General features: G+C 44.8%; 1 protein-coding gene across 4 annotated transcripts in view; it reads left to right on the top strand.

Moving 5' to 3' along the window:
* Positions 1-24,459, top strand: part of BOC (BOC cell adhesion associated, oncogene regulated) — a 95,598-nt gene extending 71,139 nt beyond the window's left edge. For 2 of the 4 annotated variants that reach the window (XM_060198365.1, XM_060198364.1), the window contains exons 5-20: positions 2,570-2,716; positions 3,268-3,411; positions 4,362-4,655; positions 4,952-5,224; positions 8,398-8,687; positions 12,695-12,857; positions 13,218-13,328; positions 14,306-14,512; positions 15,097-15,278; positions 16,076-16,181; positions 16,487-16,609; positions 19,363-19,584; positions 20,539-20,774; positions 21,575-21,648; positions 22,123-22,316; positions 23,680-24,459. In XM_060198365.1, the coding sequence (XP_060054348.1) occupies positions 2,570-2,716; positions 3,268-3,411; positions 4,362-4,655; positions 4,952-5,224; positions 8,398-8,687; positions 12,695-12,857; positions 13,218-13,328; positions 14,306-14,512; positions 15,097-15,278; positions 16,076-16,181; positions 16,487-16,609; positions 19,363-19,584; positions 20,539-20,774; positions 21,575-21,648; positions 22,123-22,316; positions 23,680-23,867 (2,954 nt within the window). In that variant the 3' untranslated portion in view covers positions 23,868-24,459. The remainder of the gene's footprint in view (positions 1-2,569; positions 2,717-3,267; positions 3,412-4,361; positions 4,656-4,951; positions 5,225-8,397; positions 8,688-12,694; positions 12,858-13,217; positions 13,329-14,305; positions 14,513-15,096; positions 15,279-16,075; positions 16,182-16,486; positions 16,610-19,362; positions 19,585-20,538; positions 20,775-21,574; positions 21,649-22,122; positions 22,317-23,679) is intronic. The other 2 variants (XM_060198366.1, XM_060198367.1) reach the window with 2 other exon arrangements.
* Positions 24,460-27,257: the final 2,798 nt, after the last annotated feature.

Genomic DNA, 27,257 nt, shown 5'->3' with positions numbered 1-27,257 from the left:
TTTGCATCACTAAATGTCATGTATTTCGTACACCATGGGTATAACATACTTCACCTCTTTCCTGTGACTGGGAAGTAACCTTTCAAGAAATGTTCCATTTTCAAAATAGCCACATACAGATAAAAGCTTTGTAGTAAATGTGTCCTTGAGCTCACAGTGTAAACCAAATTTCCCATAGAAATACGGGTTCAGAGGCAACATAGAGAGCCATCTCATATCTCACTTGAAGGTTCCAGCTTCCAGAATATTCAGTCAGTCAATATTTACTGAGCATCATTTTAGCCAGATCCTTGGGACAGGTTTAGGGAGCACATATATGAACAAGATTTGTCCCTGCCTCTACAAAGTTAAAAATCTAATGTTATCATCAAAGGGACTGTAGTCCGTTCATAGAAACAAAAGGGCTTTCCAGATCTGACCTGGCTTCTGGAAAATTCCATTAAGGAGGAAACCACCCTGATCTCATTGAGTGACTTGATCACTGGGCTCTCTTTCGGTGACAGTAGTTTGTTTTGGTAATTACCTCTTGTCTTCTGTGAGAAATTTGATGCCTACGTGCTCCAGTTGCACTACTTGGTCTCCTGTGGAAACAACAAACACAGGCAGGTGGAGTCTTGCATTGGAGCTGCAGTAAACTCTGAGCGTATCAATCCCCAGAGCCCAGCAGAATTGGCTGTGGTCAGCATTGAGAGAGGGTGCCTGGAAGGCTAAGTATCTCTATGAAAAGAGTGTCTGGGTAAATATTTTCATCTCCCTTAACTTACATTGGTTTTATTTCCTCCCTTAAGTTAAATTCAGTTCAAATCCTGAAAAACCCAATTGTGGATGTGTTTTTCTTAAAAAAATAATTATTTATTTGTTTGTTTATTATTGGGTAGAAACAGAAATGGAGAGGAGAAGGTAGATAGAGAGGGAAAGAGACAGGAAGGCACCTGCTGCCTTGCTTCACCACTTGTGAAGTTTTCCCTTGCAGGTGGGGACTGAGGGCTTGAACCTGGGTCCTTGTGCACTGTGATGTGTGCGCTTAACCAGGTGTACCATCACCTGCTGACCCCTCAGTGAATGTGGTTTTGTTGAGCACATGACACCCCACCACCACCACCCCATTTTACACAACAGCGTGATTTGGCTCTGTAAGAGGGTTTTGTTGTTTGGATTGTTAGATTTTAAGAAACAACTTGCTCTTGTTCCAGATGGATTTCCATCCTCTTAACAGTCTTCTTATCATCAAGTCATATTAGGGGAGAGATGACTAACATGTTGCCAGAGAACACATCCTGGTGTCAGGACCCTCAGGCCCCCACATCCTTGATATCCTAATACTGTCAAGACACACTGGAGAGATTCCTCTTTGCCTTAGAAAATACCAAGGATAGGGCTGATGAAATAGCTCATTTGGATAGCTTACTTGTTTGCCATATGCATGACCCAGGTTCAAGCCTGGTCCTCACTGCATTGAAGGGAGCTTTGGTACAGTCATCTCTTCACTTTCTTCACTACATTCTCTCTCACTTTGCTTCTGTCTTTCTATCTCTCTGAAAGAAAGGGAGAAAAAATGAAGGAAGAAAGAAAGGAGAAGAGGAAGAAAGAGGGAGAGAAAAAGAAGACAATAACAAGGCTATCCATAGACTCCCTCAGCACAGCTCTGAAAAATGATTAAGCTATGACGTTGAGAGTATATATAGCTCCTGGGTGGCAGAAGTCAGTTTTCTAACTAAAAGGTTTTAACCTTGGATGGAATTGCGGGGACCCTCAGGCCTATTATTTTTCACTGTAGATATCTGAAGAAAACCTGGGCAGGCTGTTCTTGATTGAACTAGAGAAAAGACACACGCATTCACCATCATTATTCACTATCATCTTTACTAGTTGACTGTGGCAGGACATATATGTATGTTGACCATGACCCATTTCCAGCCAAATTCAGGAATGCTGATGAATCTGGCCAGCTTGACAGAAGTAGCTGGTCTCTGTCACAGGCATCTCCTGACGGGATTCCATTTGACCATACCATGTTGAATTTCTGTGCCATGACAAGGGCCGCACATTCTATCCTCTAAACTCCTAGAGCATCAAGAGGCTGGAGAGGGAGTCGGGCGGTAGCACAGCGGGTTAAGCACATGTGGCGCAAAGCGCAAGGACCAGCCTAAGGATCCCGGTTCGAGCCCCCGGCTCCCCACCTGCAGGGGAGTCGCTTCGCAAGCGGTGAAGCAGGTCTGCAGGTATCTATCTTTCTCTTCCCCTCTCTGTCTTCCCCTCCTCTCTCCATTTCTCTTTGTCCTATCCAACAACAATGACATCAGTCATAACTACAACAATAAAGCAAGGGCAACAAAAGGGAATAAATAGTAAACAAATATTTTTTTAAAGAGGAAGCTGGAGAAAAGACTTCGAGGCATCCCTGGATAGCTCCCCCCCACACACACACACACACACACTGTGTGAAAATCTGTAACTTTTTGTTGTTACCATCACTAAAAGACACAAAGTACAAGCCAACCCTGAAATGTTGTATTATTGTTGCTTTCTTCCATGGAGACCCAGCCAGTACCTCCCCATCTTTCCACAGATCTCCAGGACTTCAAATTAGATGTGCAACATGTAATTGAAGTAGATGAAGGAAACACAGCCGTCATTGCCTGTCACCTTCCTGAGAGCCACCCCAAAGCCCAGGTTCGATACAGTGTCAAGCAAGAATGGCTAGAGGCTTCCAGAGGTGAGTGGACAAGCAGAAACCCCAAGCTCAAGGTCAGGTGAGAGGATCTGGTCATTTTTGACTCCTGCCTCCCAAGCTTAAATACATATGTGCCCATTAATTAGCAGATTCAGAACTGGAGCCTACATCCAGCTGACTCCATGCTCTGCTTCATTGACATCCTTCTGCCAGAGTTCCCTTGAAAGGATGAAAAGCTATTCTGCCTGGCCTCTTCTGCACTGGGGGATGTGATGTCTTTCCCTGTCTCCTGCTGTTTTTCTGTCTCTGTCCCAAAAAAGTTGGTCTGGAGCAGTAAAACTGGCAACTTGGAAAAAGAGCAAAAGCTCTTCTACAAACTTATGTACTAGTTCTAAGGAATTAATCAGCTAGTTCGTTAGCTGCTTGGTATGTACCTCTAACCTAATTGGTACTGGAGGATTAATGGGAAGAATAGTTTTTTGATTTGGGCATCTGTGAGATTCCCACCCTACCTTCTCCTCCACCCCGGAATCTGCTGAGTATATTCTCAGCTGGAGCTCACCTAGGTTCTCCTTGCCCTTCCCTTTCTCCAGATAACTACCTGATCATGCCATCTGGGAACCTCCAGATTGTGAATGCTAGCCAGGAGGATGAAGGGATGTACAAGTGTGCAGCCTACAACCCAGTAACACAGGAAGTGAAGACCTCAGGCTCCAGTGATCGACTACGCGTGCGCCGTAAGGGACAGGGTAGATGGGAGGAAGGGGGCACAGTTGCAAGAGAGAGTGGTTCGGGGGTGCCACAGCCCCCCCCCCACCTCAGATCTGTGGGGTTTCTTTGTTTGCTTTTTAAAATATTTATTTATTTCCTTTTTGTTGTCTTTGTTTTTATTGTTGTTGTAGTTATTGTTGTTGATGTCATCATTGTTGGATAGGATAGAGAGAAATGCAGAGAGTAGGGGAAGACAGAGAGGGGGAGAGAAAGATAGACACCTGCAGACCTGCGTCACCGCCTGTGAAGTGACTCTCCTGCAGGTGGGGAGCCGGGGGCTTGAACCAGGGTTCTCATGCCGGTCCTTGTGCCTTGCTCCACGTGCATTTAACCCGATGCACCACCGCCAGACTCCCAGATCTGTGTTTTTTTAAGGAGAAATTGGGGCACGAGGCTCAATACAGTGATATACTCAGGATTCACAACTCTCCAGCATGAGTGCCAGTCAGGCAGCTATGCTGGCTGGTCATATTGGGCACTGAGCAGCATAGCTCCTGTCTCCCCACTCAGGGACTCCTCTTCACTGGGTCTTTTTGGGCAGAGATGGGATGGTGGATGGGAGGAAAGGAGGGTGGTTGGGATATGTGTGCTGGAGCAGGAGATGGGGCTCAGCATCTTATGGCATAGGAAGCATGTTTGTATATTTGTGTCCATGTGTGGGACCATCAGCCTGCCTGTTCTGTTCTGTTCTGTTCTATTCTGCCTGACCTGTTGAGGTGTCCCCAGCATGCCCTCTGATCAAGTGCAGGAAGGTCATGTGCACTTGCATTTGTAGAAAGCTACAGCTCCATTTCTCAAAAGTCTTTTAAGCTGCTTGATTACAAATCTGGGGTGTGAGCCACTCAAGACAGGGCACAGGACATCCTCTGTAGGAAATCCAGATGCCGCATCTGTCTTTTCTTCCTTGCACCTCTAGGCTCCACAGCTGAAGCCGCCCGCATTATCTACCCTCCAGAAGCCCAAACTATCATTGTTACCAAAGGCCAGAGTCTCATCCTGGAGTGTGTGGCCAGTGGGATTCCACCCCCACGTGTGACCTGGGCTAAAGATGGATCCAGTGTAGCCGGTTACAATAAGACACGCTTCCTGCTGAGCAACCTCCTCATCGACACCACCAGTGAGGAGGATTCGGGGACTTACCGTTGCATGGCTGACAATGGCGTTGGGGAGCCTGGGGCCGCAGTCATCCTCTACAATGTTCAGGTGTTTGGTGAGTGTCTCCTATGTTCCTTCTTCTCCTTTGCCTTTTTAAAATTTGTTTTGTTTGTGTGGTCTTTCTAGAAGCTCAGAGCCCCAGCCTCAGACAGCACTCACACTTTGTGTGAGAGCCCCTGAGATAGCTGCAGTGCCTTGGAACCTAGGGCCTCAGCTTGTTATCCCTTTTCCAGTGGTGACCCTGATGGAGGAGGTGTGGGGTCTTTCCTTCCCGATACTGACAGCCATCAGGATTGAGGTGGCCTGTGCAGAAAGGCAATCTCTCTGACTCCTGTTCTGGTTTCCTGGCAGAACCCCCAGAGGTCACGATGGAGCTGTCCCAGATGGTCATCCCATGGGGACAAAGTGCCAAGCTCACCTGTGAAGTGCGTGGGAACCCCCCACCCACAGTGCTGTGGCTGAGGAATGCCATTCCCCTCACCTCCAGCCAGCGCCTCCGACTGACCCGGAAGGCCCTGCGGGTGGTCAGTGTGGGGCCAGAGGATGAAGGTGTCTACCAGTGCATGGCCGAGAATGAAGTTGGCAGTGCCCACGCTGTGCTTCAGCTGAGGACTGCCAGGCCAGGTCAGTGCAGCCCAGGGGCTGAGATTGCAGAAATCTTTCCTTAAAAACCCAAACTAGAAAGAAGCCTTATCATGCAAAGTAATAAAAGCAGTTTTTAATTTTAAGTACTGATTTACATCAGCTTAAAAGTCAGAAATATGAACTTGAAGGACTCATATTATATGAGATCAGCCAGAAGAAAGAATAGCAGATAATCTTACTCGTAGGTAGAATTTAAGAAAAAAGAAAGAAAAGCAAAACACAGTGTGAAACTTAGACTAGCTCTGGTCGATTGCAGTAGAGCCAAGGACTGACTCTAAAGTGGAGATGGGAAGGTGTTGAGAGAATGTTGGGGACCCGTGAATAATAATGGAAGAAGACTTCAGCTTGTGGTGGTAGTGGTGTGCAGACACCACTCCTGATTTATAGCTATGTTGGAAATCGTTATTTCCCTCATAAAGAAAGACAAAAGGAAAAAGTTAGAAGTACAATTATTTCTTTCTCTCTTTCTTTCTTTTTATTTATTTATTTATTTTTATGCCTCCAGGGTTATCTCTGGGGCTTGGTGCCTGCACTACAAATCCACTGCTCCTAGAGGCTGTGTGTTTTTTTTCCCTTTTGTTGCCCTTGTTGCTTACTGTCATTGTTGTTGGACAGAGAGAAATTGAGAGAGGAAGAGGAGATAGAGAAGGGGAGAGAAAGACAGACACACCTGCAGACCTGCTTCACCGCTTGTGAAGAGACCCCTCCTGCAGGTGGGGAGCCAGGGTCTTGAACCTGACATTGGTCCTTGCGCTTTCCACCATGTGTGCTTAACCCACTGCACTTCCACCCAGCCCCCAATACTTTCTTTTTTAAATTTTATTTTGTTGTTGTTGTTACTAGGACTTTACAGCTCACAAAGAGATCTAGAGAGACAGAGATAAAAACACCACAGTACCCAAGCTTCATTTAATTTAATTTTTATTTATTGTTTTAGTTGGACCCTCAAATGAGGTCTTTTAAAAAAAAATTCTTTATTGGGGGGTTAATGTTTTATAGTCTGTAGTAAATTCAGGGTCTTTTTTATTTTTTGTTATCTTTATTTATTTATTGGATAGAAAGAGCCATACATTAAGAGGCAAGGGAGAGATAGAGGGATTCAGAGAGATACCTGCAACACTGCTTTACCACTCACAAAGCTTTCTACCTGCAGGTAGGGACTGGGGGCTCGAACCCAAGTCCTTGTGCATTGTAACGTGCATTCAACCAGATGTGCCACCACCTGGTTCCCTAAAGCTTTATTTCATACAGTGGAACCCACACTCCAATTTGGGTCATAAGCATGACAAGTTCATTATTCATGTGAACTATCTTGTGGGCCCAGAAGTTCAAATTTTTACTAGTAATAATCCCACATTTCTCTTGTATCTGAGAATATCACTAGGACCTGAAAGACAGTTCATCAGGTAGAGTGCCTGCATTGCTAAGCACACAATTCAGCCTCAAATCTGACATCACATGAGAGGTAGTATGACAATGGAAGAAGCTTCTGTGCTGTGGTGTCTCCCTTCGCTCACCCACCCAACCCCAACCCCTGGTCTGTTTCTGACTCTATGAGAAAAAAAGAAAATGTCTTTTTAGTATGTAGGAACTGTGGATTCATGAAGTTCTGTAGAACCCAATTTGATCACCACTGCTCTAGCATAAAGAAGGGGACAGGTCTATTCTCTTGGCTTGATTTATTTCACTTGACCCCTATGCCAGCTGAGAAATGACCCGGTGTGTGGCAATGGCCTGGGTAATGTGGAGGATGCCAAGAAACTTAACAAGGACCAGCTTTCAAGAACTTTGCTAGAGGGTGAGGGTGGAGTGAAGCATTCAGTAGTGCACACACATTCCCATGTGCAGTGACCCAGGTTCAAACCTTTGGCCCCCACCTGCAGGGAGGAAGCTTTAAAAGTGGTGACACGGGAGTCAGACAGTAGCGCAGCGGGTTAAGTGCAAGTGGTGCAAAGCGCAAGGACTGGAGTAAGGATCCTGGTTTGAGCCCCTGGCTCCCCACCTGCAGGGGGTTCGCTTCACAGGTGGTGAAGAGGTCTGCAGATGTCTATCTTTCTTTCCTCCTCTCTGTCTTCCCCTCCTCTCTCCATTTCTCTCTGTCCTATCCAACAACAACAACATCAATAACAGCAACAATAACTACAACAATAAAAAAACAAGGGCAACAAAAGGGAAAATAAATAAATATAGAAAATAAACTTTAAAAAGTTATGACTCAGTGCTGCATTTGTCTCTCTTTCATTCACCCTATTTCCCAGTTCCCTCTCAATTTCTCTATCTTTATCTAAAAAAAGAAAGAAGGAAGGAAAAAAGAAAGGAAAGGGTCTTGCTAGGTAGAAGAGAAATCTTAACAAGGAAACAATGTCAGAAAAGTATTAACAATGAACCATAAAGTATCAAATCAATATTACTGGGTAGCAACTACTTTGTTACAGGTGGTCAAGTAGTGTTGGCAGAATCTATAGAAGCTTCTTGAAGGAAGTTTTGCTTCTCATATCCTTTCAGATTCTTCATCAACATTTAGTTTCCTTCATATATCATATTTCCAAGTCACTAAAGTGAATTAGGAAGAGTCTCATGGTGTTAAGATCTCATTGTGAGGAGGCATGCCTAACCTAGACATGGAAAAGGTGTGGAGTTTATGCATGTCAAGAGCAAATTGAGTTAGTTCAGGCCAAGAACTACTACACGGGTACCGCTGGTACTTGTCTACTGCTCAGAATCCCAGTAAGAGAGCTGGGCAAGGGGTGCCTGTTTGAGAATGTCTATAAAATATATCTTAGCATGGCAGATTTGTGTCTGCGTCAGGTTTGCATGACCCATGGCCTAATTAGTTTGCAGGAGTGACAACACCTGTAACCTATCAAACACTAACTGATGTCTATGGTCTCCATAGCACCAGCAACTAGATTTGTTGGCCTTTGCAGCTATGTATCTGCTAAGATCCCATTAGGGGTACTAGTTAGGAGAAACTTTAAAATATTGTTAGCTTGTTAGAAGAGATTTGATGGCCAGCTGCCTTCTAGCAGGGTAGAGGTGTGGCCCTTTCTCCTCTTTCCAGAAAGCTGATGGTCATCTTGGGGTCTGAGTTCCTCCTGCCTCTGCTCTGTCTCTCAGTTGTCTTCCCTTCTCTCCCCTGCTTGGCCTTCCAGGTACAACCCTGAGCCCCCATCTGGACACCAAGTCAGACACTGCTACATCACCTATGCCACCTTCCAGACCTGGAAACCCTGACCACATGCTAAAGGGGCGTCCCACATCAGTACAGCCAGCATCCCCACAGTGCCCTGGAGAGAAGGGGCAGGTGGCTTTTGCAGAGGCTCCTGTGATCCTAAGCTCCCCTCGCACCTCCAAGACTGACTCCTATGAGCTGGTGTGGCGACCGCGGCATGAGGGTAGCAGCTGGGCAGCAGTCCTCTACTACGTGGTAAAACACCGCAAGGTATGGTATCTGGCGTGTGTCCAGCCCCCTCTTCAGGACACCTCCTAGTAGAGCCTGACCTCCTATTGGTTCCCAAGGCCTAGACCAGTAATCCCCACTGCTAATCACGTCCTTCTGTCTCCTCCAGTGTATTTCTTTGCCTCCTCCTCAGGAAGCTTGGTTTTGAGCTGGGCATTTGGGACCCTAACAGGCTCAGAAAAGTGCCAAGAGTGTGACTTCAAATGTGAACTCTGCTCATTTTCTAGAAGCTAATGCCACAGAGTTTGACCACCTCCCTGTTAACCTACCTTTTTTCACCCCTCTGTCATTTGTTGTTGATGTTTTTTTTTTTTTTTAACCAAAATAAACCCTCTGGGTGCATACCTAAAGGAACTCTGGCATAGTGAGTTAGTTCTAAAACCAGAAAGATCAATATTTGTGAACAAGTGTCTTCTCTGAGTGCTATAAAATACCCTTTCAGTTCTTAGTAGTCATCATGGTTCAGGCTTAACTAGCAAGCATTTGGGCTTATAGCACATCATGTTGTTCAGTTCATGACTATGACAGAGGGAATTCTACCAAGATGGGTGTTTTGGGAGCTGTCAGGAAAGGGATCTCTGGCTCTCATGAGATTTGGTAACAGCTTCAGTGACAGAAGCAAGCCAGGCTATCAGACCTTGTGGGGCAGGATGGGCCCCCAAGCTCCCTGCCTGCTTCAAAGCTATGCTCTCACCTGTTGTCACCCCAAAGGGGAGAAGACATGAAACTCTTGTTTCTGTTTCTTTCAGCTTCATGGTGTTTTCTTCTTTTCTTTCTTTCTTAAAAGAAGACAGAGAGGGAGTTGGGCGGTAGCACAGTGGGTTAAGTGCATGTGGTGCGAAGCTCAAGGCCCAGCGTAAGGATCCCAGTTCAAGCCCCCAGCTCCCCACCTGCAGGGGAGTCGCTTCTCAGGCGGTGAAGCAGGTCTGCAGGTGTCTGTCTTTCTCTCCCCCTCTCTGTCTTCCCCTCCTCTCTCCATTTCTTTCTGTCCTATCCAACAAGGATAACATCAATAACAGCAATAATAACTACAAGAACGATAAAAAGCAAGGGCAACAAAAGGGAAAATAAATAAATATTAAAAAAAGAAGACGGAGAAATTGAGAAGGGAGGGAGAAAGAGAAAGACACAGAGAGACACCTGCAGCCCTACTTCAGCACTCATGAAGCTTTCCCCCTGCAGGTGGGGACCAGGAGCCTGAACCTTGGTCCTTGTGCATTGTAATGTGTGCTCTTAACTAGATACGTCACCACCTGGCCTCCATATTGTTTTCTTTCTAAGGCCATTTGATTGTAGAAAGTCATTGTTCTTTAAAAAAATCTTTATTGGAAAAGTAATAATGCCTCATAAGTACTAGATTTTGTTATGCATTCATATTCCTTTTAGTTACATAAGTACTTTGTGCATTTCAATAGAAAATAAGGAAAAATGCACAACAGTGGAGCTATAAGTATTGTCATCTCTTCTCTCCTTTCCAAAAGCAAGGAAAAATCAAAATCAGCACTGCAGAGTGGGAGGTGGTAGCAGGGCAGGACTCTCTTTCTCTACTCTCAGTTCTACCAGACTGGCTCATTCTCTTCTTTCCCTTTACTTGTTTAGTAAAAAGACCTCTGGTCAGGACAAGTCCACAGAGAGACAGTAGAATGGTGAGAGAGATACCTAGGGCAAAACGGCCTCCTGGGTGGGGTACAGCTACTCATTAGCCCTCAGCTGCTGGCCTCATAGGAAAATAGCCAGTGGAATGAGTTTTTAACAGAAAACAGCATTGTTCAGCCCAGGCTATGGGGCTAGACTGGCCCTAATCTTCATTTCCCCCGTAACTGGACACCTCCACCTCAGAGCTGTAGACAAAGATCAGGAGAGGCCAAATGCTCATGGTCCCCAGGAGAGAAAAACCGGCATGAGAGCAAGAATAATATTTTTCAGGCCAATAGGTGGTCGCAAAACTGCCTCATAGAGAGGCTGGCTGGCAGCAGTCCGGCGTGGTAATCCGGAAATGCCAGGCTGAGGCTGCATTCACCCTCTCAATGTGTGTGACAGTGACTAATTACTGTTTCATTTCTTATTTTCATTTCTAAGCCCAGTGGAAGTGTGAGGCCAAGCCCTGGGCGGGAGGAGAGGAGTAGGGGGCCTAGGGGAAGTGAGAGAACAGTACCCCCCACTGTGTCTGGCTTCTCTTAGGCTCCGGCCTGTGGGGGTGCTTGGAGCTATTCAAGTGGACACTGTCCAGGCAGAAATTATGTCTTGAAAGCAGTTCGGTTTTTTTTTAAAGACAAACATGTCTTTTAAAGATCATCACACAAAGAAAGTGTCCTGAAATTTAAAATATCAGCATTTTTGTAGCACCCTCAGCCCCTTGCTAGAGACAAAGAATCACTCAGCTTCTTTTCACTTTTTTACTTTTGCAAAGCTAGTTTCATTTCCTCATGCATCTGCAGACCCTGGGCTACTGTGTTTGGGTTTCCAGCACCATTGGGAATTCTCAGTTTGTGAAAACGTCTCCCTTTGGAACAAATCCTGGAAGGCTGACATTAATGAGCCCAGACCATCCCTGTCCCTTGAATAGTAGGTTTTGTTCTGTTTGGGGATAACAGCTTTCCCTAGCAGCTGTTTAATGCCTTCTGCAAACCACAGCTCAGGTTCTGTGAGATGTACTGTACACAGTAGGCAGATGAGCCTTCTGTCCTAAAGGTTGGTTTCAGGGCGATGAAATAGCTTCTCAGCATTGCTTGCTGGAGAGCCTGGAGTGCCTTTATTATTATTTTTTTCTCTCCACTTCAGAAGCTAGGAATCTGAAGCTATTAAATATTAATCCATGACAGTTTCAGTCCATTCACTGCACTGAAGTTCTAAGTGGGGAGGGGGTCGAGTTCAATACTCAGCACTAAATCATCTAGTTGAAGCTTCAGAAGAACCTGAGAGATTTCATTTGTCTCATGTTAGTGAGAAACTTAGGGAGAGAGAGGTTAAGGAACTTGGCTGTATTTTCTCTCACTGGAGCCAAATCATGGTTTCTGCACTTACTCAAGATGGGACCTTAGGCGGATTCCTCACCTGTCTGAGCCTTGGTTTTCTCATTTGGAAAGTGCAATCATGCTATTACCAGTGCACAGAAGGAACTTAGTTCCATGCCTCACACCTAATAACTGCTCAGCAAAAGTCATCCATATTACTGGTATTCCTACTTAGTATTCTCATCTCTATCCTGTTAGAATAGAAACTGTAGGAACTGGGAGTTGGGCAGTAGCGCAACGGGTTAAGCACATATGGCGCAAAGCGTAAGGACCGGTGTAAGGATCCTGGTTCAAACCCCCGGCTCCCCACCTGTAGGGGAGTCACTTCACAGCCTGTAAATCAGGTCTTCAGGTGTCTATCTTTCTCTCCCCCTCTCTGTCTTCCCCTCCTCTCTCCATTTCTCTCTTTCCTATCCAACAACGATGACATCAACAACAACAACAATAATAACTATAACAGTAGAATAAGGGCAACAAAAAGGAATAAGTAAATAAATATATTTTTTAAAAAGTATTCAGCTCTCAAGCATGAGGTTCCATGTTTAATCCTCAGCACTGCATATACCAGAGTGATGCTCTGGTTCTCCCTCTAATAAATAAATTTTTTTTTTTTAAAAAAGAAAGAAACTGTAGGAACTATGTTCGGTTTAAAGAGAGCAAGAGTTAATTGTAGAGGTTTTTACACAGAGAGAAAGGAGGTCTTTGGAGAAATACTCAGCAATATTAGTATTAGTCTGGCCTCTTGACAACCCAGTTGTCTGTGAAGGGATCATATGGTGAGGGGTCAGAGAGCCTGTCTTTACTGTCCCAGCCAGGGTGGATGACTCAGAGCTACAGAACCAGTTTGTGCTCTGCAATCCTTCCCCCACCCTGGCTCTCTCTGCCTACCCATCTGAGTCCTGCTCTCCTTAGTAACCACAGCACACCTGTAGCTGCAGGGGGAGATCCCAGTCCTTATACCAACACCTTCTCTAGCAGGTCATCAACTCTTCTGGCAACTGGACCATCTCCAGGATCCCAGCCAACCAACACCGCTTGACCCTCACTAGGCTCGACCCTGGGAGCTTATATGAAGTGGAGATGGCGGCTTATAACTGCGCCGGGGAAGGCCAGACGGCCATGGTCACCTTCCGAACTGGTGAGGGTTGTATGTTACCCCCCCACACACACACACACACTCCCAGGAGGGAAGTCCTGCTCCTCTGACCTCAGACTATTTACCTTGAATTTATCTTCCTTCTGGCTCCTGTCTCCCTTGACTTGTCTGCATAGACTCAGGCCCTGCCTCTTATCAGGAACACCACCAGCTAGCTGGCCTCTCTTTGCAGTACAGTGTCGTGGCAGGCAGAGCTGGGTGTCAGCCCACACTTCCAATGACCTACTATATTTGCATCGCCTTGTCAGACTCCCCTGGCAGAGCCTTCAGCAGGCAGGACTCTGAGAGAAGGGAGATCTAGTACATACTCGCACCTTACCGATCTCACCCATACCTCTGCAGGACGGCGGCCCAAACCTGAAATCATGGCCACCAAGGAGCAGCAGATCCAGAGAGACGACCCTGGAGCCAGCCTCCAGAGCAGCAGCCAGCCGGACCAGGGCCGCCTTTCCCGTAAGCCTCCACAGCCCACCCAGCAGGGCAGGAGGATGAGATGTCAGAGCTGTAGCCAGGCCCTCTGCCTCAAAAGACTCATAGCTGTGGGTTGAATAGGAATCTTGGTTCCTTGGATCCAGCAGTCCTTAAGACATTTTCCTGACATCTGCCCTAGTTAGTCACAACGAGGCAATGCTGATTAGAATTTATTTTTAAGATGTATTTATTTATTTACTGATTTATTTTTTTTAATTTCTTGATTGGAGGATTAATGGTTCACAGTTGACAGTAAAATAAAATCGTTTGCACATGTGTAACATTTCCCAGTTTTCCACATAACAATACAACCCCCACTAGGTCCTCCTCTGCCTGTGTTCCAGGACCTGAACGCTCTCCTCCACCACAGAGTTTTTTACTTTGGTGCAATACACCAATTACTCATTTATTTTGAATAAATACAGAGAAAAGTTGAGAAGGACGGAGAGAAAGAGACACCTGCAGCACTGTTTCACCATTCATGAAACTTCCTTCCCCCCCTGCAGGTGGCAGCCAGGGGCTTGAACTTCGGTCTTTGCGCACTGTAATACGTATACTCTACTGGGAGTGCCACTGCCCAACCCCTACAAGTAGAGATTTTCAAGTAAAACATTGGAGTCCAGCACTGGCATTGCTGGCCCTATGGTCCAGAGAGCAATGGAGGAGAGGACCCCTGGTCCCTGGCACCTGGCCTGACTCATCCTGCCATTGCAGAATTCAGTGTTTAGGGGACACTTAGCTCTAGGCTTTTTCCAGAGGAGGGTGTGGGGGTGACCCAGATAGCCTTAATAAGATGTGATGTAGCCACCAGGAGATGGAGGACTGGGGGTGGAGCTGGCCTCTTTGGGGACACATTGCCAAGTCCTGTGGCAATACAACCATCTTTTTATCATGTCTTCTCTTTCTTTCCTTCCTTCCTCTTTTCCTTTTTTTTTTTTTCCCCTCTTTCTTTCCTTTAGCCCCAGAAGCCCCAGACAGGCCCACCATCTCCATGGCCTCTGAGACATCAGTGTATGTGACCTGGATTCCCCGAGGGAATGGTGGCTTCCCCATCCAATCTTTCCGTGTAGAATATAAGAAGCTAAAGAAAGTGGGGGACTGGATTCTGGCCACCAGCGCTATCCCGCCCTCTAAGCTGTCGGTGGAGATCACAGGTCTAGAGAAAGGTAAGGGACTGGCTACTGCCAAATCTGAGGCCCTGGCTTCCCCCACAGCCACCTGGAGGGGGACAATGGGAGGTTCTTCTTGCTCCTCATGATGCCTCTGTTCTTCTTTTTTAAATATTTATTCATTTATTTTCCCTTTTGTTACCCTTGTTTTATTGTTGTAGTTATTATTGCTGTTCTTACTGATGTCGTTGTTGTTGGATAGGACAGAGAGAAATGGAGAGAGGAGGGGAAAACAGGGAGAGAGAAAGATAGACACCTAAGACCTGCTTCACCGCCTGAGAAGTGACTTCCCTGCAGGTGGGGAGCTGGGGGTTTGAACCGGGATCCTTACGCCGGTCCTTGTGCTCTGGATGCTTATGTTCTAAGTAATGGTATTTCAGTCCCACAAGCTTCCTCCTCCCTCCATCTGTCCATAAGAAGACCAGAGCCATCTCTGACCAGGATGAGGTTTTTTCCCCAGGGGACTTACTTTAGGGAAAGAAGAGTTGTCCAGAAGACCGCACAGGAGTCTAGTCAGGATGGGCTACAGGGTATCAAGTGTTTCCCAGCCCCTGGATTCACTGAATCTCCTTTCTCATCAGGCACCTCATACAAGTTCCGAGTCAGGGCTCTGAATATGTTGGGGGAGAGCGAGCCCAGTGCCCCTTCAAGGCCATACGTGGTATCAGGATATAGTGGCCGTGTATATGAGAGGCCTGTGGCAGGCCCTTACATCACCTTCACTGATGCTGTCAATGAGACCACCATCATGCTCAAGTGGATGGTAAGTGGTGCTGCACAGACTACCTTCAGAAGATACACTCTTTGTTGACTCCGTTCTTCCTCTGAGCCTCCTCCTTCTAATGTCCCTCCCCCTGTGTATCTGGGAATTAAAGCAGAGAGAGTCCCCTTTACTTTACCCAGGAAGGTTCACTGGAGACTGAATCACTGAAGAAAAGGAAGTTTGGTTTCTTGTCCTAAAAAAGACCAACAAAACTTTGGTATCTCTGAGGTAAATAAAATAATGAGTGATCTCCACAGCTTTCTCCACAGCTTTTTTTTGGGGGGATACCATCAGGAATGTCTACCAGGGCCCCCAGTGACTTAAAGAAAATTAACAGGGCCAGGCATTGGTGCACCTAATTAAGCGCATACACTGGAGTATGCAAGGGCCCAGGTTCAAGCCCCTGGTCTCCACCTGCAGGGGAAGCTTTACAAGCAGTGAAGCAATATGGCAAGTGTCTCTGTTTCTCTCCCTCTTTACCTCCCCCTCCCCTCTCAGTTTCTGTCTCTATCCAATAATAAAGAAAAATAATTTTTAAAAATTAATGAATTTTAATGATACAGAGAAAGGAAAAAATAAATCAGTTCCAGAATACTGCTCAACTTTGGCTTATCATGGTACTGGAGACTCTAGTACCTCAGGTCTGAAAGTTTTTTGCATAACCATTGTGCTGTCTTCCCTCCCCCCAGTGAATTTCAAACTCAAGGTTGGGGTTAAACTTCCATATTCCACTGATTCTGCCCACATGATGATTTTGCTGCTCCACTGCCAACTTGTTTCTTCTCCATTCCCTATAGTACATCCCAGCAAGTAACAACAACACCCCAATCCATGGCTTTTATATCTACTATCGACCCACAGACAGTGACAATGACAGTGACTACAAGAAGGATATGGTAGAAGGTAAGAAACATTTTTGTGTGGTAGTTTTCTCTATGGTAAGCGTGTTTAGGTGTTGAAAGTATAACACATGGGCTGTTAGGTACAAGCTCACCGATTTAATCATGACACATCTGGGGTCATCAGATCATGCCACATTAATAACATGGGTGGGCATCTAAAATACTTCTTCCAGTCTTTCTTTATCACATGGACCCCTGGACAAGTCAATGCCACCAGTCCAAACTGAAAAGCCTATGAGAATCTAATGGGGTTCAAGCGAACTAGATACACATAACTGTGTGTTACTCTCTTACTCTCTTTCCCAGGGGATAGGTACTGGCATTCCATCAGCCACTTGCAGCCAGAGACCTCCTATGACATTAAGATGCAGTGCTTCAATGAGGGAGGAGAAAGTGAGTTCAGCAACGTGATGATTTGTGAAACCAAAGGTAAATATCTTCAGGTTCTCTGTTCTCGTGAATATTTCCAGCATACTAGGGCAAAGCCACTATTCTTCATATAGTGCTGTATATCGCTCTTCTTTGGAAATTTATTTTCCACATATCCCCAAGTCATGTTTAGTTTATCCCTTTCATTCACTTGTCTGTGTCTCATATACTAAAAATGAATGGCTACCATCATGATAACATGAGCAACTCATGTGAACTCATGGAACAGTGGAGAGCTCTGACCAGGTTCCTCAGACTACAAAACTTCTTCCTTACACTAGACACGGTAAAGAGTCGTATAATTACTTGTTAATTTTTCCACATTAGTCAAGTGGATAGATATCAGCATTTCTGTTTTGCAAATTTTGAAAGTAAACAGAAGGTATTTGTATTGCAATTCAGGAGAAGATCATAAAGGAGAAGGAATGGTGACAGGAAAACATGGTTTCCTGTTACTGGCACAGTATTCTTTGACATAGTGCACTTCCTGCCCTCCTCTGTCATGTACAGTGAAGGGGAGAGGCAGGTATTGCACAGCCAAAGTCCTTTTTCAAGTGGCCCAGAATGTCAAGGACAAAGGCCTTACAAACACTTCACACTGGTCTTCGAAAGGATTGCATTCTCAGACTAGAATGAAAAGGGGTGTGGAAGTAGCTCCAGATAGTTGGCATGTTAGGCACTTTTAAGCAGGATGAGAGAGGGGATGCTTAGGGAAAAAAACAGGGGCATTCATGGGCTTTGGGTCATTGAAGACCTTCTGGACTGAAATGGCAGCAGAGACATTGGGGTTTGTTTTTTTTAATTTCAATTTTTTTTTTAATTTAGAAAATGGAAACAGTAACAAGATCATAGGATAAGAGAGGTACAATTCCACACAGTTCCCACCACCAGAACTCCGTATCCCAGCCCAGCCCCTGATAGCTTTCCTATTCTTTAACCCTTTGGGAGTATGGACATTGGGTTTTATTTCTTTTTATTGAGAATAGTCATTGGCAACGAAGCGAAAAAAATGAACCAAGGGAGAGGACTGAGGCCAGGAAGTCAAGGAAGAGAGGAGGTACAGGATTGGGTCTCTTTGAGGAAGTATGAATGTTGGAGCTAGGAACCAGTCAAAAGTGTTAAGAGGAAACCCTGAGGTATCTGGCTTCAAGTAGTATGCAAGTGATGATTCATCTGTTGAAGCCGAGATAGCCAGAAAAGATTAGCTTCCATGAAAAGGGAACAAGGAGAATCCATTGAGAGACTCACAGTTATGAGTCCTCCAAAAGCAGGTATGCACAAGGGCTTTTTTCTATTTAGAACTTTTTTTAAAATTATTTTAATGAGCGAGAAACAGAGAAAGACATGGGGGGACTGGCCGAGGGTACAGCTGGTTGAGCGTCCATGTTGTGAAGCACAAGGACCGGTGTAAGGATCCCAGTTCAATCCCTTGGCTCCCCATCTGCAGGGGGGGTCACTTCACAGATGGTGAAGCAGGTCTGCAGGTGTCTTTGTTTCTCTCCACTTCTCTGTCTTCCCCTCCTCTCGATTTTTCTCTATCCTATCCAACAACAACAGCAATAACAGTAATAACAACAACAAGGGCAACAAAAGGAAAAAACAATAGCCTCCAGGAGCAGTGGATTCATAGTGCAGGCAACGAGTCCCAGCGATAACCATGGAAGGAAAAAAAAAGTCATAGAGAGAAAGACCAGGCAGGGGTAGATAGCATAATGGTTATGCAAAGAGGCTGTCATGCTTGAAGCTTTAAAGTCCCTGGTTCAATCCCCGCACCTCTATAAGCCAGAGCTGAGCAGTGCTCTGGTTTAAAAACAAAACAAAACAAAAAAACAGACCAGAGCACTGCTCAACTCTGGCTTACAGTGGTGCTGGGGAATGAATCTGGGCCCTCAGAGCCTAAAGGTATGCAAGTTTTTTTGCATAATCATTATGCTATCTCCCCAGCCAAAGAAGCAAGGTTCTTGTTGCCAAAGTTCTGGATGGAATATTGACCTGGCAGTCATGAGGGAATGGACTGCAGGCAATCAAGAGAATAGACTAGAATAAGCAGAGACTCTAAGAGGGTCCAGGAAGACTTCTGAGTGTCTGAGGAGAAGGCAGGATAAAGAGAAGAAACCTAAGGAGCAGCAGTTGGAAAGGTAGTAGAGAGACCAGAAGATGAAAAGATGATGACTGTGACACGAGTTAACAATGTTAGACACCTCAGTAGCAGCAAAACCCAGAGACCTTTACTATCTGGTCACCTTTGAGCTGGTACATCTCAGTTACTACCTGTTTTAGGAATTGCCAACACCTTGCCCTGCAACCCGAGATACCTAGTAGTTCACATCTCTGAGTCGACGCAATGACAGATTCTCCAGCAAATTCTTCCATTCCCAGTCCAGTCCTTTGTCTGGTTTCATGCATTGTGTGTGTGTGTGTGTGTGTGTGTGTTTACAAGAGCTACCTTGTCAGAAAATTCCTTTACCACTTCTACCCAGGAGACGCAGTCTGATTCTAGTGCTTGGTTTAGGTTATATTCTGAAGCATAAGGTTCAGTTCTTCTCAACAGTACTGCAGTTCACATGGATGCCAATGTCATGCAGCATTAGGGCACCACCATTGTCTAGTGATGGGTTTTGAAACTGTTTAGTGAGTTTGACCCCATAATCACACACCTTTGGAATTAGTTCTTCCTGCTCTTCCTCTTCTTTTTCTTTCCTTATTTACCGTAAAAGAAATGTCACTAAAGTGTGTTTTGCCAATATTTACAGCTCGAAAGTCTTCTGGTCAGCCTGGTCGACTCCCACCTGCAACTCTGGCCCCACTTCAGCCACCGCCTTCAGAAACCATAGAGCGGCCTGTGGGCACTGGGGCCATGGTGGCACGCTCTAGTGACCTGCCCTACCTGATTGTCGGCGTCGTTCTGGGCTCCATCGTCCTTATTATTGTTGCCTTCATCCCCTTCTGCTTGTGGAGGGCCTGGGCTAAGCAAAGTGAGTGAGTGACCCTGCTCAGCACGGAGGGGGGATAGAGCCTTGGAGGAGGAGGGGAAGAGGGAGCCTCCTGGCCCACTAGAAGGCATTTAAATGCCTTAGCAGGATTGGGGGCACCCCCTTCATATTCACTGGAGATCTAGCTTCTGAGTCCCCCAGAAAGCTGGGAGTGGTGTGGGGGGACAGGTGTGGAGCTAGACCACTCCAAGTGTGAGCCCTGACTTCTCAGCTCACAGACCTGAGCAGATGGAAAGAACTATGAAGAGTTAGAAGTTGGTCTGTCCTTTCTGTGCCTCGGAACTTAATGCTTCCTGGCCCAATGCTTTATGTCTGAAGCTGCTGCTTTAACCACATATTCATATTTACAATCAACCCTGCCTCTCCTCTGGGTCTGGTTCTCTGCTTTGGGCTTCCCCTCTGACCCTGGGTTAATCTAACTAATTTCACATGGCAAAACTTCAGTCAACCCACTTCATCTAAATCATTTCTTCATTCACCACCTTCTTCCTCAAAACTCTTATTCCTTTATCTCCTTACCCCTTTCTCTCTCTGTCTCTCTTTTAAATATTTATTTATTATTGGACAGAGACAGAGAGAAACTGAGAGGGGAAGGAGAAGGAGAGACAAGACAGACACCTGCAGCCCTGCTTCACCACTTGTGAAGCGGACCTGCAGGTGGAGATAAGGGGGTTGAACCTGGGTCCTTGCATACTGTAATGTATGCACTCAACCAGGTGCACCATCACCTTCCCCCCCCCCTTCTCTATTAAAAAAAAATTCTAGATGCTTGGAAAAATGGGTGACAGGAAGGATTTTCCAAGTGAATAGTCTCTGTCCCTGGGATATTGTCAACCCCCTGCCTAACTCATTTGAGCCTCTGTGTTCTGAGATTCCTGTGCTTTTCTGAGCTGCCCCAGGCCTCCTTCGTCTAAACATACCTCTCTGTCCTTCCAGAACATACAACAGACTTGGGTTTTCCTCGAGGTGCCCTGCTGACCTCCTCCTGCCAGTATACTATGGTACCACTGAGAGGACTCCCAGGCCACCGAGCCAATGGCCAGCCCTACATCAGTGGCACCAATGGGCACACCTGTGCCAATGGGATACATGTGAACAGAGGTTGCCCTGCAGCCACCATGGGTTACCCAGGCATGAAACCACAGCAGCACTGCCCTGGGGAGCTTCAGCAGGTAATGTATTCTGGGAGTGTGATCAAGTAGATAACGATCACCTCAAAAGGAATGGTTGTGCTGCCTGCTGGGACTTCTTTTACAGTCTCTAATCTTGGGTGCCTGGACTACTTCATTCTTATTGGCTACTTCATTCTTTTTTTTTTTTTTTTTTGGCTACTTCATTCTTATCGGGCTAATCTTGGGCTACTGAACTACCTCATTATTATACGTCATTATTTTTCATTATTATATACTGGGCTATTTCATCATTTATTGCTACTAGGGATTTAATACACAGTTCTGTTTTCGCACTGTCTCTCCCCAAACCCACCATTGATTTCACAAAGTTTTAGAAAGTTTGGGGGGAAAAAAAACACAAGTTTAGATGTTGCAATTCTTTATATTGCACTTATGAGCCAAACCACTCTGTAGCTGCCTTTCAGAGTAATGCAGGTCATTTGATAAGGGATATAAAGTATAGTAGTAAGAGTCCTTGACTGCAAAAACAAACAAGCAAACAAACAAAAAAAAACCCAGAAAGATAAAACTGCTTGACTTTACCTCTCCCCCTTCCCCCTACCCCCACGTTTTCAGTGCATACCTAGAGGGTAAGAGGTAGCTTAATTGTTAGGCAAAAGATCTTCATGCCTGAGGTCCTAGGGTCTCAGATTCAATACAAAGCATTATCATAAACCAGAGCTGAAAAGTTCAACATGATCAGTCATGAGCCATTATAAGCAGTTCATCCAGTTCAACAATGAACAGGAAAACTTGCGAACTCTCATTACCTTCGCATCACTCTTTCTTTTGACCAGCAGGATGGTACCAACAGCCTGCTGAGACAGACCATTCTTGGCAATGGATATGACCCCCACAGTCACAAGATTCCCAGGTAACCAGGCCCCTCCAAACCTTGTCTTCTACCCCCAAGCCCCAGAGTTCATGCTGTCTTTAGCTCTTCACATCTGAAGTCTAGCACTGAGTGGTGAGTTCTAGTGCTTTTCTCAGGAATCCCATGACTGACAATCTAAGCCATATTCATTGTGTTTGCTGCCATAATGTCTTCTCTGCACTGTGGTATGGAGTGACCTCTCAGAATACTTCCCTTACTTGGCTGACTAAGGTGGCCAAATGTATCCACACGCCCCTGTACACTATCATAGTTAGGACTTACTCAGAATAAGATGGAACTAGATGGGAGTTACCTTTGGAATGATGGATGGTGTGGTGCCCCTTGCTGTTCAAAGGAAGCATTCCTCGCGGAATACACTCAAATAGGGCAGCAGCAAGGGTGGCGGGGATATGACCCATTCTGCCTCTACTTCACCTCGCTAAGGCATAATGTAATCTGTTCTCGTGCATGCAGGGATCCCACATTGAACCCGGATGAGGTGTCTTTCTTATACACACTGCCGGGTGACTCCGCTCACCAGCTGCTACAGCCTCACCAGGACTGCCACCACCTCCAGGAACAGCCTGCTACCACTGGCCAGTCAAGAATGAGGAGTGTGCCTCAGAGTACTGGGCTAGAAGCAACGTGGGATCCTCTTTTCCATCCAGGTCTGTGCTAAAGGCAGGCCAGGAAATTAAGTAGGGGAGGACTGATATGAGCTAGGCTGCCTTGACTGAGGAGTAACTGAGAGGAGACAACAGTGTTGAAGGTAGTACTTGGTAAGGAGCCCTCAGAACTCTTATGTAAAAATGATAGGAGTAAAGGCCAAGAGATCTGGAACATAGCAGTTGGACCCCACTCCAGCATGGCAGGCGTGCCCTGAAAGGATTCTTCTCCACTTCAGAGAAAAAAGTCCTTTGGTTTCTTCATCTTAAGGTCATTTCTGAATTCCTATAGTCTCATCAACTAAGGATTTCTAATCACTCCAAAATACCTTACTTTGTTGGGTCTTGTTTCTTAATTAAGGATTAAGATTGCATCATGCATTAAGGAGCCAAGTTATAGCAAACATCATCATCATAAATGCTCTGTGCTTCCACAGAACTTTTTATCTAAGGATTTCACTCACTCACTCACTCACTCACTCATTTCCTTTGTACCAGTCTCTTCAAGATCACTGGATATTTGTTTGGGAAGCACACTCATGTTAGCTTCCACACATGGTGGCATTCCATGTGTAGACCCTACACTGTCTCTGGGAGATGACATTCTATAGATCAGGCACTTCTTAGAGTCAACTTCATTAAAATTGGACTACTCTCAGGGGTTGGGCAGTAGCGCAGCAGGTTAAGCACACACTGTACAAAGTGCAAGGACCGACGTCAGGATCCCAGTTCGAGCCCCCAGCTCCCCACCTGTAGGGGGGTCGCTTCACAGGCAGTGAAGCAGGTCTGCAGGTGTCTGTCTTTCCCCCTGTCTTCCCTTCCTCTCTCCATTTCTCTCTATCCTATTTAACAACAATGACAACAACAATAATGATAACGACAACAACAATACAATACAACAACAAGGGCAACAAAAGGGGAAAAAAATGGCCTCCAGGAGTAGTGGATTTGTAGTGCAGGCGCCGAGCCCCAGAAATAACCCCGGAGCCAAAAATAAAAAAGGGACTACTCTGCATTTGGGGCATTGGGAATGATTCAGGATGGGACTATCAGAACCAGAAATTATACCAGAGGATAGACAAGACACCTAAGTAAAGAACGGACAACGTTTCTTCCAACACATCATAGGCTAAGTGCCTGAGAGTTTCTATGACCGTACCCTAGTAGATGAGACATGGTTAAGTGGTAGCCTAATCGGTGCCTGTGAGGAACCTGAGGGAGCATAAATGCCTTGTCATGATTTTAGGCTTCTTTTCTTTTCATGCCAGCATAACCAGCTCCCACCACAGCCAGAGGCTGAGCCTGTACCACTGAGTTCTGATTCCCAGTTCAGATTTTCATGTTTCCTTCTCTTCTTTCTCCTCAGGGACCCCATGCTGCTTAGGCCTTGTACCTGTTGAAGAGGTGGACAGTCCTGCCTCCTGTCAAGTGGGTGGAGCAGACTGGCGTCCCCAGCACCCCATAGGAGCCTACACAGGACAGGAACTTGGGATGCAGCTCTCTCCCAGCCCACCAGTGCATGTGTCTTTTGAAACACCACCTCCCACAATTTAGGCAGAAGCCGGTATCCCTGAAAGACTATATATTGTTATTTTAAAGAAGAAACAGAAAATTGATATTTATTTTTCTATAATAGCTATATTTATATATTTATGCACTTGTAAATAAATGTATATGTGTTTTTATAATTCTGGAGAGACACAGGGAATCTTATCTGTTGAGGTATGAGAGGGAAAACAAGTCGCAACAGAACATGAGTCAACCGGGAGAGCAAAACACAGACTGAGGAGGCAACTTTTCACTCAGAACCCTGTCCCTGCCTAGGAGGCCACAGGAGGCCCTCAGAGAAGTTGACCAAAGAAAGAAGTCTAAGCCCACTGCTTATGAAGACCATGAGGGAAAAAGCAAGGGCCATGCATCATAGGCTGGAGACACCTGTGCAGATGGCTGGATCTGGTGCTACTGGACATGTTTTCAGAAGATGCCCAAGAGAATAGACTAGGATGTGTACTATAAGCATTATAAATACTATAAGCATTAAAAAAAAAACCTTCCAAAATCAGTAATCTGTGGCAACATATCTCTGTAAAAACAAACACTGTCACTGCTAAATAAATGTTTAGTCTTCCCCGTAACCTTCAACTTAGTCATGTGTGAGTCAGCATTCTCTTTCAACTGTTGGGATTCAGCCTTTGAGTATTTGAAGAAAATACCCACTTGTCATGTTTTCAGATCCATCAAAAGGCAAGTTTTTTGGGGAAAGTAATGTTCCTTTTCCTTCTTTCCTCCCTCCCTTCTTCCTTCTTCCTCTCTTTTTCTTCTTTTGTCTCTTTAAAATATTGAATGTCAGTTTTTTGATATTGTGTAATGCAGTAATAACTGTTTAGTCCAAGAGGGACCCAGTATGCAGTTGGCAAGAAGCAGACTTACAGTTCTCTTACTAACTGAACTTAAAGTAAACACCGTGTCACCAAAGGAATGAAACTAATCCTTCGTAACTCAGTGTGTGCAGAAGGCAAAGTATTTCCTCCAGAATACCTAATTAAGTGCTATTTTACACATGAACATGCAGTTCTTGATAAAAATCCACTTTCATATGTTCTAAAGATCCACCAACACTTTCAGAAGAATTAATTCAGTTTTTTAAAAACCATCATTTACTTACTGCTTCCCAACCAAGAATCAACCTTCTATATGTGTGACTGGGTGGTGGCTGAAATGTGCAATGAAAGCGCTTAATTTCAGTAAAGCTGAGTTACAGAAAAAAATGCCAGTCTAGTCATAGACTTGATAAATCTTTGGAAAGACAGGGATGACTGTCTCAGACAAGTGCACCCTCTTCTGACCAGAGGAAATATAGCACCTGCTTTTCCTTAAGACTTAAATCTTTTCTATCAACCCTTACCCCACTGGAAAAAGTTTTCACTAAGGCACATGATTTTCAGAAAAGCAGTATTTAAAAAAAAAAACAAAAAACACTTTGAGAAATGAATTCAATAAATATGGAAGTACTGAGAAGGGAAAATAGAACAAGAAAGAGATAAAATGAGGTTGCATATATATAACCTGACATTAAGAACCTAGAGGTCACTCCCAGAAATGCAACAGGTTTCATGTACTCAAATTTCACTTACTGAAGCCAAGATCCCTCAGATTCGGGCTGTGACTCACTTCTAACCCACTGGCTTTTTTTTTTTTTTTTTTTTAATGAGAAAGAAAGGAGAAAGAGCTAGCTATCACTCTGGTACATGTATTGTGGGGGATTGAACTCAGTACCTCATGCTTGAGAGTCCAATGCCTTATCCATTGTGCCACCTCCCAGACCACAAAAGTAATCTTTTTTTCTTTTCTATTTTTTTTCTTTTCCTTTTTTTATTACCAGAGCACCCTTCAGCTCTGGCTTATGATGGGGAGTGGGACTTTGAAGTCTCTGGCTTGAGAGTCTCTTTGCATAACCATTATGATATATTCCCTACCACCCCACTCCACATCCACTGATTTTTTTTTTAAGATCTTTTGTTTTTTTTCTCTTTAATGATACAAACTGGTTTTCAAAGTGAATCGTGGCAAATTTTATAGAAGTGACATGAAATTACTTTCTTCCCAGAATCAGAATTAGGACCCTAACACCAAAAGGTTTTAGCTTTCAAAAGGAAGGGGGCAGGGGGAGACTCAGTAGAGAATAATGGAGGTCTCAGGGCCAGGTGGTGGTACACCTGGTTGAGTGCACAAGTTACAATGTGCAAGGACCTGGGTTCAAGCCCTTGGTCCCCACCTGCAGGGGGAAAGTTTCACAAGTGACGAAGCAAGGCTGCAGGTATCTCTCTCCCTCTAACTCCTCCTTCCTCTTAATTTCTGACCATCTCTATTCAATAAATAAAGACAAAAAAAATTTTTAAAGAGAATAATGGAGCTCTGAGTAGAGAGTTCTATGTTTAATTACTACCAGGAATCCAAATATCAGTGAGATCATTCTTAGGTGGGTGCAGCTATGTATTTTACTGCCTTCTTATTCCCCAAACTAAATGGGTTCTTTCAAAACTGAATTTCAAATATGTCCAATTGAATGTGCTTATTAGAGATGATCTCAAGATGTGATGAAAATCTATTTCATTACTTTCTGGTCTCTATCAAAACCAGAAAAGGAGACTCAAATAGAATATGACAGAAAATGGCAAAGGACTTGAGAGACTCTGGTGGAGGAGGATGAGCACAGGATGGTCCTCCAGTGGTGGAGAGTGAGGTGTGGTGATGCCCATCTTGGGGAGCTGTGGAACTATACTTCCTATGGCAACAATCCTGTAAATTAACATTTCCTCAATAAAATGATTAAAAATAGGTAAAGTGGGGGTGGGGTGGATAACATAATGGTTATGTAAATAGACTCTCATGCCTGAGGCGCTCAGGTCCCAGGTTCAATCCTTCACACCACCATAAGCCAGAACTGGCACAGTCCTTTGGCAAGATAGATAAATAGAATACAAATAGCTTCAGAGAAAATCCTCCTTACTATTTTGCAAGCTGAAGAATTGGCTAAAACTGGTTGCTCTAGGACACTGATTGTTTTCCTGCTTTCTGCCAATCCCAAACTGCTATGCTGTATCTGTTTGTATTTCTTGAATCCCGAACACTTAAATAACTATATTATGAAGTTAATAGCATCAAAATCCTAAAGTGCATTTCTTATTCTAAGATATTGTTGGCAAAACAGTTTTTTTTCTCAAGTCCTCTCAGAGACTACTTAAATCACCTCAAGTATATTTTCCAATGACTGAAAAAAGAGATTTCTCATGGACTGTGACTGACAGTTTCATTTGCCAAGCAGTAAAAATTCATTTAGTCAAAGACAAATTTTCTTAATGCCAGATATATTAAAGGTCTTTTCTTGTGATTTTTGAGAAGCAGTCTTATGAGATTTCATATTCAATTCACTTGGCTCTCAAC

This window comes from Erinaceus europaeus, chromosome 9 (genome assembly GCF_950295315.1).
Source record: "Erinaceus europaeus chromosome 9, mEriEur2.1, whole genome shotgun sequence".
Taxonomy (NCBI): Eukaryota; Metazoa; Chordata; class Mammalia; order Eulipotyphla; family Erinaceidae; genus Erinaceus; species Erinaceus europaeus.
Note: the sequence above shows the minus strand (reverse complement) of the source record. Positions and strands in the feature narration are given on the sequence as shown.